The sequence below is a fragment of the Lepus europaeus genome, chromosome 18, assembly GCF_033115175.1.
Source record: "Lepus europaeus isolate LE1 chromosome 18, mLepTim1.pri, whole genome shotgun sequence".
Classification (NCBI taxonomy): domain Eukaryota; kingdom Metazoa; phylum Chordata; class Mammalia; order Lagomorpha; family Leporidae; genus Lepus; species Lepus europaeus.
Genome location: NC_084844.1, coordinates 46,820,647 through 46,836,120, shown reverse-complemented (window position 1 = coordinate 46,836,120; position 15,474 = coordinate 46,820,647). Strand labels below are relative to the sequence as shown.

Below are 15,474 nucleotides of genomic sequence, written 5' to 3'. Positions count from 1 at the left end.
GCTGTTCTGCTTACAATCCGGCTCCCTGCTAGTGTGCCTGGGAAAGCAGCAGAAGGTGGCCCAAGTGCTTGAGTCCCTGCCACCCACTTGGGAGATCCAGATGGAGTTCCAGGCTCCTGGCTTCAGCCAGGTCCGGCTTCAGCCATTATGGCCATTTGGAAGAGTGAACCAGTGGATGAAAGATCTCTTTCTCTGTCTTTCCCTCCCTCTATAATTCTGTGTCTCTCAAATAAATAAGTAAATCTTTAAAAAAAAAAAAAAAAGGTATTTGGAAAAAGCTCACAAAATTAGGAACAATGAAGAGGATAGAGCCAAAAATATGAGAATAAATTCATTTATAAATTTTAAAACGTCAATATAATTGAAGACTACTTTTTTTTTTTTTGGACAGGCAGAGTGGACAGTGAGAGAGAGAGAAACAGAGAGAAAGGTCTTCCTTTTGCTGTTGGTTCATCCTCCAATGGCCGCCGCGGTAGGCGCGCTGCGGCCGGCGCACCGCGCTGATCCGATGGCAGGAGCCAGGTGCTTCTCCTGGTCTCCCATGGGGTGCAGGGCCCAAGCACTTGGGCCATCCTCCACTGCACTCCCTGTCCACAGCAGAGAGCTGGCCTGGAAGAGGGGCAACCAGGACAGGATCGGTGCCCCGACCTGGACTAGAACCCGGTGTGCCGGTGCCGCAAGGTGGAGGATTAGCCTAGTGAGCCGCGGCGCCGGCTAAGACTACTTTTAAATATAAACAACCTTTTATTTTTTTTTTAAAGATTTATTTATTTATTTGAAAGTCAGAATTACACAGAGAGAGAAGGAAGAGACAGAGAGAGAGAGAAGTCTTCCATCCGCTGGTTCACTCCCCAGTTGGCCACAATGGCCAGAGCTGCACAGATCCGAAGCCAGAGCCAGGAGCTTCTTCCAGGTCTCCCACGTGGATGCAGGGGCCCAAGGACTTGGGCCATCTTCTACTGCTTTCCCAGGCCATAGCAGAGAGCTGGATTGGAAGTGGAGCTGCCGGGATTTCAACCGGTGTGCATATGGGATACTGGTACTGCAGGCAGTGGCTTTATCCACTATGCCACAGGGCCAGCCTCTAAACAACCTTTTAGAAAATAGAATTGCATAATAGTCCCAGAATGACAGAAAAGCCTAAGAATTATAAAAAAAAGTTATAGAAATATTTATAAAAACAAATCAGGCCCACAGTTTTCCATATGAGTTCTTTCAAACTTTGAAGTTTTCTTAACTTTTTTTTTTAAAAAAGACTTATTTATTTATTTGAAAGGCAGAGAATTACGGAGAGGCAGAGAGAGAGAGAGAGAGAGGTCTTCCATTCGCTGGTTCACTCCCCAATTGGCTGCCATGACCAGAGCTGTGCCGATCTAAAGCCAAGAGCCGGGAGCTTCTTCTGGGTCTCCCATGTGGATGCAGGGGCCCAAGCACCTGGGCCATCTTCTACTGCTTTCCCAGGTCATAGCAGAGAGCTGGATCGGAAGTGGAGCAGCCAGGACTCAAACCATCGTCCACATGGGATGCCGGCACTGCAGGCCGCAGCTTAACCCGCTATACCACAGTGCCAGCCCCGGTATTTTTTAACTTTTAATAAAAAAAAAAAAAAAAAAAAAAAAAGTCTCTCAGGAACAGATTGTTCCTGTGCTTTGTAAACTGTCCCAGAGCATGAGGAAACCTAGAGCTCTTTCCCGTCTGTCTGCAACCCCAAGAATGAAACTAGAGCCCAGTGTCCCTTGTAGGAATGTAGAGACAGACACCCTGGGTCCACCTGCCGTGTCCTGCACAGCGGCTGTAAAGGAATGAAGTGTGACACAGGCTGGGTCTCTGCCAGGGACACGCAGGTGTTTTAATTGGGAGGTACGTGAGCGAGTGGACAAAGCACAGAGTAAGCACCGGACCTGCTATGTTTGGTAGAAACACTGAGCGCTAAAAATGCAGTTCCCCCGCTTTAACCTCTAATCAACATTAATACCTTTCCAAAGAAAGTCACAGTTGGATTTTTCTTGAAAATCGATAGCATTCTCAAGGTCATCTTCAGTTAAGTGGGTGGGAATAGCCTTTTTTTTTTTTTCCTTTTGAGTCCTGAATGGCCTTGTTACTATCAGCTTTCATACCTGCATGAAAGCCACAATAATTACAAACATGAAACTGATGACAGCCTCCCAAAAGTGTTAGATTATTTCTCCAAATAATTAAGAAGTTAGATAGTTTTATAGCCATTCAATGGCTGTGGGTAGTATTTGTGGTTTTGTAAGTGGAGATACAATATTTTTATGTGTCTTATAGTTTTTTGGCACCTCTGTTATTCCATTGCTTCCTTTTTCTTTTCTTTTAAAGATTTATTTATTTGAGATGCAGAGAGAGAGATCTTCCATCCGCTGGTTCACTCCCCTAATGGCCATAATAGCCAGGAGCTTCCTCCAGGTCCCCTGTGTGGGTGCAGGGGCCTAAGGACCTGAACCATCTTCCCCTGTTTTCCCAGGTGCGTTAGCAAGGAGCTGGATCAGAAGTGGAACAGTTAGGACTGGAACCAGTGCCTATATGGGATACCAGCACTGCAGCACTTTACCTGCTGTGCCACAGCGCCAGCCCCAAAGGTTAAATATTTTAAAACTAAGCCATAAAATATCTAGAAAAAGATAAGCGAACATTTACATAGTTTTAGGGTATTAGAGACTTTATTTATTTATTTATTTATTTTATTTTCATTTTTAGAGCTATAGAGAAAGTGAGCTCCCAGGCTTGGTCATTCCTCAAATGTCTACAATAGTTGGGGCTGGGCCAGGGCCAAAGCCAGGCTCCAGGCTCCAGGCTCCAGGAATTCAGTCCTGGTCTCTTACATGGGTGGCAAGAACCCAACTACTTGAGCCATCACCTGCTGCCTCCCAGGATACACATTAGCAAGAATCTGGAGAGGCCCACAGTGGGTTAACGCCCTGGCCTGAGGCGCCAGCATCCCATATGGGCGCCAGTTCAAGACCCAGCTGCTCCACTTCTGATCCAGCTCTCTGCTATGGCCTGGGAAAGCAGTAGAAGACGGCCCTGGTCCTTGGGCCCCTGCACCCACGTGGGAGACCCTGAGGAAGTTCCTGGCTCCTGGCTTCAGAATGGCACAGCTCTGACCATTGTGGCCATTTGGGGAGTGAACCAGCAGATGGAAGACCTCTCTCTCTCTTTCTCCTTCTCTCTCTGTGTAGGTAAGTCTTGACTTACAGGCATTTGAGAAGATGACCATATCCCACATCAAAGTGCCTGGATTCAAGTCCAACCTCTACTTCTGAGCCAGCTTCATGCTAATGTGCAACCTAGGAAGCAGCAGATCGTGGACTTGGGTCCCTGACACCCACATGGGAGACCCAAATGGAGTGCCTGGCTCCTGGCTTCGGCCTGGTCTTACCCCAGCTATTGGAGGCAATTGAGGAGTGAACCAGCGGATGAAAGATCTCTCTCTCTGCATCTCCCCCTCCTCCTCCCCTCCCCTCTCCCTCTCATCCCTCCCTCCCCCCCCCCCTTTCAAATAAATAAAAGTAAACTTTTAAAAAAAAGATTTAGCCGGCACACCGGGTTCTAGTCCCGGTCGGGGCACCGATCCTGTCCCGGTTGCCCCTCTTCCAGGCCAGCTCTCTGCTGTGGCCAGGGAGTGCAGTGGAGGATGGCCCAAGTCCTTGGGCCCTGCACCCCATGGGAGACCAGGATAAGCACCTGGCTCCTGCCATCGGATCAGCGTGGTGCGCCGGCCGCAGCGCGCTACCGCGGCGGCCATTGGAGGGTGAACCAACGGCAAAAGGAAGACCTTTCTCTCTGTCTCTCTCTCACTGTCCACTCTGCCTGTCAAAAAAAAAAAAAAAGATTTAAAAATATGGGGCTGGCACTGTGGCATAGGTGGTCAAGCCACTGCTTGCGACACCAGCATCTCATGTTGGCACTCGTTCGACTCTCAGCTACCTCACTGACAATCCAGCTCTCTGCTAATGTTCCTGAGAAAGCAGCAAGGATGTCTCAAATGCTTGGGAGACCAGGAAGGCACCCCCACCTCCGGTCTGGCCCAGCCCTGGCTGTTGTGGCCATTTAGGGAGTGAACCAGCAGAAGGAAGACTTTCTCTCTCTCTCTCTCTCTCTCTCTCTCTCTGTAACACTGCCTTTCAAGTGAATAAATAAGTAAATCTAAAAAACAAAAAAAGTTTAAAAAAAATGAAAAAACGGGTGGACAGTAGGCACAGTGGCTTAAGTTGCCACTTGGATTGCACATGTGCCATATCAGAATGCCTGGATTGAGTCTCAGCGACTCTGCTTCCAATCTGGCTTCCTGCTTGTGCACATCCTGGAAGGCAGCAGGTGATGACAAAAGTACTTGGGTCCTTGCCGCCCGTGTGGGAGATCTGGCTAGTGTTCTAGGCTCCTGGCTTCAGCTTGACTCAGCCCCAACTGTTGTGGATATTTGGGAGATGAACCAGCACATGGATCTTCCATCCACCAGTTCATTCCCCAAATGGCCAACGGCCAAAGCTGAGCCGATCTGGGCCATAGCGGAGAGCTGGATCAGAAGTAGAGCAGCTGGGACTCAAACCGGTGCCCATATTTGATACCCACACTACAGGCAGCAGCTTTACCCACTACGCCACAGCGCCAGCCCCATCAACATGGATTATTTTTAAGCTTTATTAACATGGATATTTTAAGGCACGCAGTACATACTGCACAGTTGTCCTCCGGTAAGTTGTGCCGGTTTGCCACCCATCAGCAATGTTCACTCTGATTTTTGAATTCTGTCTAATTTTGTTTTAGTCTGCTCATGTTTCTAATCTTGTTATATCCCTTTTTATTACTTCTTTGGGGTTCCAACACCTCCCAATTTAGTGTTCTCATTGAATTTCATTAGCAGCTGTTTCATTAGTAACACAAAAGAAGTATTAAAGTGTTAACTAGGATAGACTTTGGCAAAAACCTATAAAAATGTATGTTATTAACTTTGCATAAATCCTACTTAATCAAACTTCCTGAGAAGCCTGTCTCTGGTGCTCATTTCAAGAGACAGAACTGGCCATCCATGCTGTTCTAGATCCTGCCGTGTTGGCTCTGTCTCAATGGGAATGGTTCGTGTTGTAGCTCCATCGTGTTACAGCAAAGCTGAATGAGGTTCTCTAGCTTCAGACCAACTTGCCACCCTTGGCTTTCTCTCTTCAACAACCAGGGAATCTATCTTTAGTGATTGTGTGTGATTGCTTGACACACACACACACATTTTTCACTTTGCAAAATACGTACCACAGTAGGTATATTCTAGAAGTATGTGAATCTCTTTTAAAAAGATTTATTTCTGTGAAAGAGTGACTAAGAGGTGGGAAGAAAGAGAGACAAAGAAAGATCTTCAGTCCTCTGGTTCACTCCCCAAATGGCAGCAATAGCCCAGGCTCAGCCAGGCAGAATGAAACCAGGAGCCAGGAACTCCATCGGGGCTCCCACATGAGTGACAGGGACCCAAGGACTTGGGCCGCTTCTGCTTCCTTCCCAGGTGCATTAGGAGGGAACTGGATTGGAAGCAGAGTAGCTGGGACTCAAACCGGCACTTCCATATGGGATCCGCGTTGTAAGAGGCAGCTTTACTGGCTGTGCTGCAGGCCCTAGTGAATCTTCCCTTGTGAATGCAGGAGGGGTGTTAGACGGGTGCCCTGTTGGCGAAGTAAAGAATCACTCCCTCTTTTTAAAAAACATAAAATGTCACATATTCAATTTGGTTAACAAAGCACATGCAGATTTTCATTTTCTACTATCTCTACTAATAAATGACTAATGCAAAATATTGAGTAATTTTCAAAAGTCAATACTTAATCTTTTAGAAATAATTAGAGAGAGATTCAACTCTGACATAAACACCTCACTCGGTTCCTGGGCCTGCTGCTGTTAGAGGGTAAGCTATAAATAACTCCCGAAGCTAACATTACTCACTGGATTGTGATAATTTTTTCTGGGAAAATTTTAGCAACTGTTCTAATATAGATTGCCAGTTATCAGGAGCTGGGAATGCGAGTCAGCTTTTAATTATGCAGACTGATTATTCAAAGTGTTCGTGCCCGGCACTGCTCCTTGCTGCTGCCTACCTGTCAGCATTTTCTCTGCTCATTAGCGCATGTAACAGAAGGCAGGCACCAGACGGGGGAGGGGCAGGAACTAAAATCAGTTCAGCACTTAGGAGAAGCTCGGATGAAAGATTTTAATACCATTTGTAGAACCATCGAGTGGAATTGAGTCATTTGGATTCCCTGTGAATCGTACATTCTTGTTCTTTTCTTGTCCTCCATAGCAATAGATAATAGAATTGTCTGCATAGCAACCATTACTGCTACATTCAGTGTTTTCCTTTGTAGAACATTTTTGGGTTTGCAGTATCTTCTTTGTTCACCACACTTGTACATTTGTACCTAGACTGTTTCCTTGGTGAATGGTTTGCTGAGATTCCTGGTATATAGTGATACTACAATTATCTGATGTTTTCTAGAAAATTGGAGTTTCCCTTTAAATACCGGTATCTTTCATATTTTAACCAGTTTGTTGGAAATGCAATTTTCTTCATGCTTAAGCCAAGGCTGCTGAACATCCCTGAAGGCTCCCTGGATGTCTGTGCTGCATTTACTCCTGGGCTACGTGTGGCTTTCACAGAAACCCGCACAGGCCTGCTGTCAGTCTCGGGGCCTCTGGACAAGCGAAATGTTTCAGGTGTGGTAGAACCTGAGCGCCTCCAGTGCTTTTCTTCGCCCTACGGCTGTTGTACTTAGACGAATGTTCCGTGTCCTCCTCCAGCCTGTCACCTGTTTCTTTTGTCATTGTCAGAAAAGCCTGCCTCCTGTATTCTCCTCTTATTACTTCTCTCATCCTGAGCCACTGTGGCCTAAGAAACTGAATAACTACGTCAGTTAGTGCAGTATCTGAGATATGAGCAGACAGAGCTGTGCCGAGAACAGAGAACACGTTGCCTGTGGATATCCTGTGGATTTTAGGTGCCTGAGCCTTGGTGCAGGAGCAGCCTTCCTGCCAACAGGCTTTTTTCTTCCTTCCCAAGTCTCAATCATGTTGCTAAGTTTCTGCTTTACTTTGTTTGCAAATGACAGTTCAGGACATGAGTTATTATATAAAATAACTATATATAAAACCGTATATATAATATATAAGGTTTGGGATCATAACTTTGTTCCATTAACCAGCCAAAGACCAGTTAAAGAAGAGCACTTAGGGGCTGGTGTTGTGGTGCAGTGGGTTAAGCCGCCACCTGCCATGCCACCATCCCATCTAGGCACCTCTCTCTAACTCTGCCTTTCAAATAAATGTTTCAAACAAAACAAAACAAACTCAGAATCACTTAGACTAGAAAGGTCTTCGGGAAATAATCTCAACAGATGTTCTGGTTTCTTTTTTTTTTTTTTTTAAGGTTTTATTTATTTATTTGAATGAATGACAGAGAGGGAAATTTTCCATCGGCTGGTTCACTTTCCAAATGACCAGAACAGCTGGGGCTGGGCCAGGCTGAAGCCAGGCACCCGGAACTCCATCTAGGTCTCTCCAGTGTAAGTGGCAGGAACCTAAGTACTTGAGCCACATCTGTGGCCTCCCTGGTGCATTAGCAGGAAACTGGATCAGAAGCAGCAGGGGACTTAATCCCAAGCACTCTGATATGCAGCGGCCTCAGGTGCTCTGGTTTCAGCACGTTTGTGAACATTATAACACTGTTCTGTCTGGAAAGCTCCTTACAGATAATTCCCTTTTTATTAAATTTTTTTTTGAATTTTAATCCTTGGGTTTTTTTGTGGTATGGGAACACATTAGTTAGGTTGCAATGGACTCCTCGTGTGTTTGTTCACTTGCTTCCTGGGGACCAGAGTTTGTTCTGAGTCATGTTCTGCCTGATTTGTCTTGGATCTGGCTGTGGCACCTGACCCAGATGGGCTTCAGGCCCAGCCACCAGCTCATCTGCAGAATGGCTGGCAGAGCCAAGACCAATGTCCTGCCCCATTTGTCCTTTTTCCTCTTGCACTTTCAGGATCTAAAGAGGGCATCGTTACCAGCAGCCAGCAGGTGCGCCTTGCCACGGGCGTCTTCCCTGTTGTCAGCCTCCTAAACCACTCCTGCAGCCCCAACACCAGCGTGTCCTTCGTGGGCACTGTCGCCACTGTTCGGGCATCACAGCACATCAGACAAGGGCAAGAAATTCTCCACTGCTACGGTGAGCTGTGCCCCTTGCCACTGTCCTGGCCTCCTCTAGCAGGAAAGGACAGGGCAGCTAAGAAGGAACAAGCCAGGGTGGGTGGCAGCTCAGTGGGTTAAGCCACCACGTGGGATCCCTGTTTGAGTCTTGGCTCCTCCGCTTCTGATCCAGTTCCCTGCTAATGTACCCAGGAGGGTGCAGAGGACAGCTCAAGTACTTGAATTGCTGCTACCCATGAGAGAGACTGGGATGGAATTCTTGGCTCCTGGCTTTAGCCTGGCTATTGTGGGAATTTGGCTCTCTTTCTCTCTGTATCTCTTTCTCCCTGTCACTCTGCTTTTCAATTAAATAATTTTTTAAAGCTTTATTTTATTTATTTGCAATGCAGACTGACAGAGAAAGAAAGTGAGAGATAGATCTTCCATCTACTAGTTCACTCCCCCAAATGGCTGCAATGGCAGGGGCTGGGCTAGGCTGAAGCCAGGAACCTAGAACTCCATCTGTATCTCCCACAAGGGTATCAGGGGTCCAAGTACTTGAGCCATCTTCTGCTGTTTTCCCAGGTGCAATAGTAGGGAGCTGGATTGGAAGTGAAGCAGCTGAGACTCAAACCAATGCACACACAGGATGTCAGTGTCACAGGCAGCTGTTTAACACCCTATGCCACAACATCAGCCCCTCAAATCAGTAATCTCAAAAAAAAAGGAGCAAGCCATCAGGCAAGTTCCTATAAGAAGTACTTCATCCTTAGGTCAAAAAAAAAAAAAAGGCTTCTCACTCTTGTAAGAAGCCCTCTTGTGGCTAAGCTGTCATCTCTCTCACTGATTCATCCTTAAAAGCTTCCTTTCTGATAATGAGCAAGGAGTGATTTCTTGGCTTCTTTTACGCCTTGTCCCAACAACCTTGAAGCTCATGTCACTAGTTCAACATATATTTAAGTGAAAGGCACCTGCTGCCTAACAAGTAATTGTCCAGATGCTATGCTACACTGAAAGCGCTCAGGTTCTGTTTGACCCTCTCTTGTCTTAAATACTAGCCAAGGGTGCTCTCTCCCCAGGGCCTCACGCGAGCCGGCTGGGCATCGCTGCAAGGCAGCAGAAGCTGAGGTCGCAGTATTTCTTTGACTGCAGCTGTCCGGCTTGTCAAACTGAGGCTCACGCAGCAGCTGCGGCACCCAGGTGGGAAGCCTTCTGCTGCAGCAGTTGCAGAGCGCTCCTGCAGGTATGGGGCCCTTCCCCCTCCCCACGTGTCCTGGCAGTCGGCAGTCCAGCCCCACAGTCTTAGCACCACTGAGAGCAGTAACACTGCTTCCATTTCAGCTCATCACTCCATTCATTGGCCACCCCCCACCCCTAAGGAACCACAGGCAAAGATTGGGTTCAGTAATGTTCCTCTTGCAAATGACAGAAAATCCCACCCAGACTGGTTCAGGGGGTGAGAAAATACCAAGAATTTGTTGGTCCAAGGAAATCATTGAAATGTCCCTGAAAGAAGCCTACACAGCAGACTCATAGAATGGCAATCACTTTAAGTAGCACTCTGACCTCAGAATCAGCCCTTAAGGCATCCTGCTCTGGCTGAAAAGCCCAAGATAGCATTTCAGGGATGGAAAGCCAAGACACTGTGGCCAAAAAAAAAAAAAAAAAAATTCTCTATGAAGGATCTCTGTGAGTGAGACCCCAGTGGAGAGAAGTGGCCATCAAAGAAGGATGTATTTTTCTCTGAAGGGAGGAGAGAACTTCCACTTTGCTTATGGCCTTGTCTAAATACTGATTGAGTTTGTGGATTCAGAAGCTTCCATAGCCTTGGCAGCTCATGTCAAGAGCCTCAGGTGGTCACTGACATCATACGTAAGAATTTTTTAACTGTTAAATTAACAATTGGAGTCACTGTGCACTAACTTCCCATGCAAGACCTCTGTCCTTAATGAGTTGTATTATGAGAGTTAACTGTAAAACTTGTTCTCAAACAGTTGTGTGTGTGTGTGTGTAAGTTGTTGAAATCTTTACTTAGTATAGAGTTGGTCTTCTGTGTACAAAGTTAATTGAAAATGAATCTTGCGCGCTGTGGCTCAATAGGCTAATCTCCACCTTGCGGCGCTGGCACACTGGGTTCTAGTCCCGGTTGGGGCACCGGATTCTGTCCCAGTTGCCCCTCTTCCAGGCCAGCTCTCTGCTATGGCCCAGGAGTGCAGTGGAGGATGGCCCAAGTCCTTGGGCCCTGCACCCCATGGGAGACCAGGATAAGTGCCTGGCTCCTGCCTTCGGATCAGCGCGGTGCGCTGGCTGCAGCGTGCTGGCCACGGCGGCCATTGGAGGGTGAACCAACGGCAAAGGAAGACCTTTCTCTCTGTCTCTCTCTCACTGTCCACTCTGCCTGTCAAAAAAAAAAAGAAAGAAAGAAAATGAATCTTAATGGAGAATGGGACTGGGAAGGGGAGAGGAAGGAAGAGGAATGGTGGGGGTGTGGGTGGGAGGGCAGGTATGGTGGGAAGAATATATTCCTAAAGTTGTACTTATGAAATTTGTGTTCATTAAATAAAAAGTTGCTTTGGGGGAAAAAAGTCCCAGAATAGGGCTACTTGGGGTACAGATTGATCCAAGGGCTGAGATGACGTCACCAGGACCCATTTGTTCTGTCTTACCTCACTCAGCTTCATTTCTGATGTTAGCCTCCTCTGAGACAGACTCCCCTCTCAGGGTGGCAGGGTCACTGCCAGCAGCGTCTGCACTCCCTACCTGGGAGGAAGAGGACATGTGCCACCCTGACAGCAGCCTGAGCGGGAGTGCTGCTGTGTTCCCCAGTCTAGTAACCATGTTAGAAGGAAAGCAAAACCTCCAGCCGTTTCGGCAGAGGAGCAGGTCACCTGGCTCACTCCCTAGATGGCCTCAATGGCCAGAGCTGGGCCAATCCGAAGCCAGGAGCTATTTCTGGGTCTCCCACATGGGTGCAGGGGCCCAAATGCTTGGGCCATCTTCTACTGCTTTCCCAGGCCATTAGCAGAGAGCTGGATCAGAAGCAGAGCAGCTAGAACTCGAACCAGCACCCGTATGGGATCCTGACACCACAGGCAGAGGCTTAACCTACTATGCAATAGTGCAGGTCCCAAGGAGCATGCCACCTGGGGGCCACATGCCCACCCCTGCACTATGGACAGCTCACAGGGGACAGTAAGGGAGGGAACTCAAGAGATGTGAGGCTGCCGTCGTCAAATGAAAACATCTAAAAGATGGTAGATAGCCGGTGCCAAGGTCCTGTCCCAGAGCCACGACGGAGAGCAGAGCCAGTGTGTTAAAGCTGAAGCTTCAAACCCCAAGCTCAGCCGAGAGAGGCTTTACCTAGCACCTCTTTCTGTTGGTTTCCTTATGGCTTCTTCATAGCTACGAGAAGCATGTTTGTCATCCAAGGTCCTAGCCCCCAAGAGAGAGAAGACAGGGGTTGTGGAGATGGAAAGAAACGTGGGCGCTACCAATTCTGTTCTATAAAAACCAAGTCTCTTGGTGGGATCAGCTGCTGCTCTCGTTAGAACCGCCGCTGTCAGAGCAGATCCCCTCAGGCCTCGGCCACGCTGCTGTAGTGCTGGGGCAGTGTCCCTGTGGGTCCAAAACTGGAGCCAAGCCACCATGTGAGCACACCTCGTTGAAGAATGGCTCCGGTCTGGAGGTAAGGATGGAACCGCCTTCCACAGGGCGAGGACGTGCTGAGCTGCAGCAGCGGATCTTGTACGGAAGCCGTCCGCAGAGATCACTTGGCCGCTCGGCTGCGGGACCTTCAGCGGCAGACTGGGCTGGCCCGGGAACTTCTCAGAAGTGGTGAGCTAGGTGAGACCAGCTCCCTGCGTTGGTCTTCCGGCACCTTCTCCTTCATCCATTCTGATACCGCCTTGGACTCCAGGATACTCAGTAATGATCGAAGAGTTGAGTTTCATTATTCCCGTCCCAGCCACAAGATGGCCATACAGGCCAATGAGATCCAGTCCTGACCAGCTTAGTTTGCCTTGTGTCCTTCAAAAAGGCCCCAAGGAATTAAGGAGCTGTTTCTTATACATCACACCCCTAGTTAAAGGACCCCTCGGGACTACAGGGTTGTCTCTCACACCCATGAGCTCCGGACTCTTCAGAAGTTCAGTGTCACTTGTTTTAATTTGAGGGCCTGATGTCATTGCCCTCAGCACCAGCCTCCTCTAGGGGGCAGTGGGCACACAGGGGCACTTCAAAACGTTTATGGAAAAAAAAAAAAAAAACAGATTTAAAAAAATGAATTTATTTTGATACCAAAAAAAAGTTGAAATCTATGCCTAGTGTTTTGCAGTATGCTTTTCTGTAGGATTTTTGGGGTCCCCTTGTAAGTCTCCCGCTTACAAGAGAGGTAGCTGTGGGGCACCCTGTTGCCCTTGGAAACCCTGCCTTAGAGTTCGAGTGGAAATTATTTTCCCTACTTGAGGAAAGTTGACCTTTAACTAGATTTCAGTCAGTGGAAAGCAGATGTTGGAAGCACAGGGTAAATACCCAGGCCTTTGTTTGTTTTAATTAGAGAGAGAGAGAGTGAGCTCCCATCTGCTGGTTCACTCTCCAAACGCCCCAACAGCTGGGCCTGGGCAGGGACTCAATCCAGATCTCCCACACAGGTGGCAGAAACCCATCATTTGAGCCATTACCAATGCCCTCATGGGTGTACAGTAACGAGTCAGACATTGAACCCAGCACCCAGGGGTGCAGACATCTCAACCCCTTAGGCTAAATGCCTTCCCCATGTCCAGCAGCTTTGTCAGCATAGGCACAGTGCCTCGAGGAAGCCCAGGGAAACAAAGCAGGGTAGACAGTGCAGCCCAGGATTCTGGGTTGTCACTTCCAGGACTGGGGTGCTTTCCCCTTTGTCTTGATAGAGAAAGCCATTCAGCAACTGTCAGGGTGCCAGCGTGATGCGGAGAGCTTCCTGTGGGCAGAGCACAGCGTGCTGGGAGAAATCGAGGATGACCTTGCCTATGCCTACGCCGCCTTAGGTATGTGTGTTTCTGAGTTGCTTGGGTGCCTGTCTGCTTGGTTCTCAGGCTAAGCCGGGGCTGTGCTCCCTCCTGTCCATCTCTCCTTACCCACGATCGCCTGGGATTCTCTTCTCTTCTCACAGGGGACTGGCAGAAGTCGGCTGCCCATCTGCAGAAGAGTCTCACGGTGGTTGAGGCTCGCCATGGCCCGTCCAGTGTTGAAATGGGACGTGAGCTCTTCAAACTGGCCCAAATCCTGTTCAACGGGTGAGTCCTCCTCCTTCCCTAGCGCCCCGCCAGGGCACCCCTCGCTGTATCTCTTACTTGCCTTCCGTGTTGGCACTTCTCCACTGCCTCTGTAGGAGGGGTCCTTGCAGCCTGCCTTGCTGACACTTCTGAGAGACCAGGGAGAGCTCTCAGATCTGAAGCGCTTTTGCCAGGGAGACCTTGCCAGGCAGCTGCACCCGCCCACCCCCGCAGCCTGCCTTCTCATTCCTCTCCTGTTAATCACTCTGCCCTGGGCTCTCTCAGTCCCAGCCCCGTCAGCTCCAAGGTCTCTGCCCTCTCCCTAGACTGCATCCTATTCCTTTTTAAGCAGTTGTTTTCAGCCAGGAGTGATTTTTGCCTTCAGACAACATTTGGTGCTGTCTGGAAACAGTTTTAGGAGGAGGCTGTATCCTGTGGGTAGAAGCCAGAGATGCAACTCCACATTCCACAGTGCACAGGACAATGCCCCCCACTGCCATTCCTCACCCCTTGGGCAAGGAATGATCAAGCACAAAGTGTCAGTCTTGCCAAAGTTGAGAAATGCTGTTTTAAAAATTAAAAAGAAGGGAACCAGCATTGTGGCTTGGTGGCCAGCATCCTATGTTGGCACCCGTTCCAATCCTGGCTGCTCCAGTTCCAGTCCAGCTTGTTACTAATGCGCCTGGGAAAGCAGCGGAAGACGTCCCAAGTCCTTGGGTTCCTGCACCCATTAGAAGACCCAGATGAAGCTCCTGGCTTCGGCCTGGCCCCAGCCTTGCAGCCATTTGTAGAGTGAATGAGCAGATTCATTGTCTCTGTTTCTCCCTCTCTCTAACTCTGCCTTTCAAATAAAATAATTTTTTTAAGATTAATTTTGTATTTCCTTGAAAGGCAGAGTTAAAGAAGAAGAGAAAGAGAGAGAGAGAGAGATCCTCCATCCACTGGTTCACTCCCCAAATGGCCACAAGGCCTGGGGCTGGGCCAGGGCAAAGCCAGGAGCCAGGAGCCAGGAGCTTCTTCCGGGTCTCCCACATGGGTGCAGTGGTCCAAGCACTTGGGCCATCCTCCGCTGCTTTTCCCAGCACATTAGCAGGGAGCCGGATCAGAAGTGGAGCAGCTGGGATTATATCTGGTGCCCATACGGGATGCCAGCATTGTAGGAGGAGGCTTAGTCTGCTGTGCCACAACACCGACTCCCAATAAAATAAATATTTAAAAAAACAAAGAACACCAGTGGGAATGCGGAGCTGATGCTGAGGTCATCTTGGAGGCCCCCATTTTAATATTTCTGGATAGAATGCCTCCAAGCCTTGATAAAACTGCCATTGGGGCCGGCGCCGCGGCTCAATAGGCTAATCCTCCGCCTTGCGGCGCCGGCACACCGGGTTCTAGTCCCGGTCGGGGCACCGATCCTGTCCCGGTTGCCCCTCTTCCAGGCCAGCTCTCTGCTGTGGCCAGGGAGTGCAGTGGAGGATGGCCCAAGTGCTTGGGCCCTGCACCCCATGGGAGACCAGGAGAAGCACCTGGCTCCTGCCATCGGATCAGTGCAGTGCGCCGGCCGCAGCGCGCCTACTGCGGCGGCCATTGGAGGGTGAACCAACGGCAAAAAGGAAGACCTTTCTCTCTGTCTCTCTCTCTACTGTCCACTCTGCCTGTCCAAAAAAAAAAAAAAAAAAAAAAAAAAAAAAAAAACCTGCCATTGGTTTGAGTAAGCGTTTGAAGCTTAAATTTAAGATTATGGGCCAGCGCCATGGCTTAACAGGCTAATCCTCCACCTTGCGGTGCCGGCACACCAGGTTCTAGTCCCAGTTGGGGCACCGGATTCTGTCCCGGTTGCCCCTCTTCCAGGCCAGCTCTCTGCTGTGGCCCGGGAAGGCAGTGGAGGATGGCCCAAGTGCTTGGGCCCCTGCACCCACATGGGAGACCAGGAGACGCACCTGGCTCCTGGCTTCGGATCAGCGCAATGCGCCGGCTGCAGCGGCCATTGGAGGGTGAACCAACGGCAAAAAGGAAGACCTTTCTCTCTATCTCTCTCCCTCACTAT

At 49.0% G+C, this 15,474-nt stretch overlaps 1 protein-coding gene across 6 annotated transcripts in view; it reads left to right on the top strand.

Annotated features, from left to right (window-relative positions):
- The window catches only part of SMYD4 (SET and MYND domain containing 4), a 62,607-nt gene that overhangs the window by 42,368 nt on the left and 4,765 nt on the right, over positions 1-15,474 (top strand). For all 6 annotated transcript variants that reach the window (XM_062175402.1, XM_062175403.1, XM_062175400.1 and 3 more), the window contains 5 exons: positions 8,036-8,218; positions 9,258-9,421; positions 11,889-12,021; positions 13,086-13,202; positions 13,328-13,451. In XM_062175402.1, the coding sequence (XP_062031386.1) occupies positions 8,036-8,218; positions 9,258-9,421; positions 11,889-12,021; positions 13,086-13,202; positions 13,328-13,451 (721 nt within the window). The remainder of the gene's footprint in view (positions 1-8,035; positions 8,219-9,257; positions 9,422-11,888; positions 12,022-13,085; positions 13,203-13,327; positions 13,452-15,474) is intronic.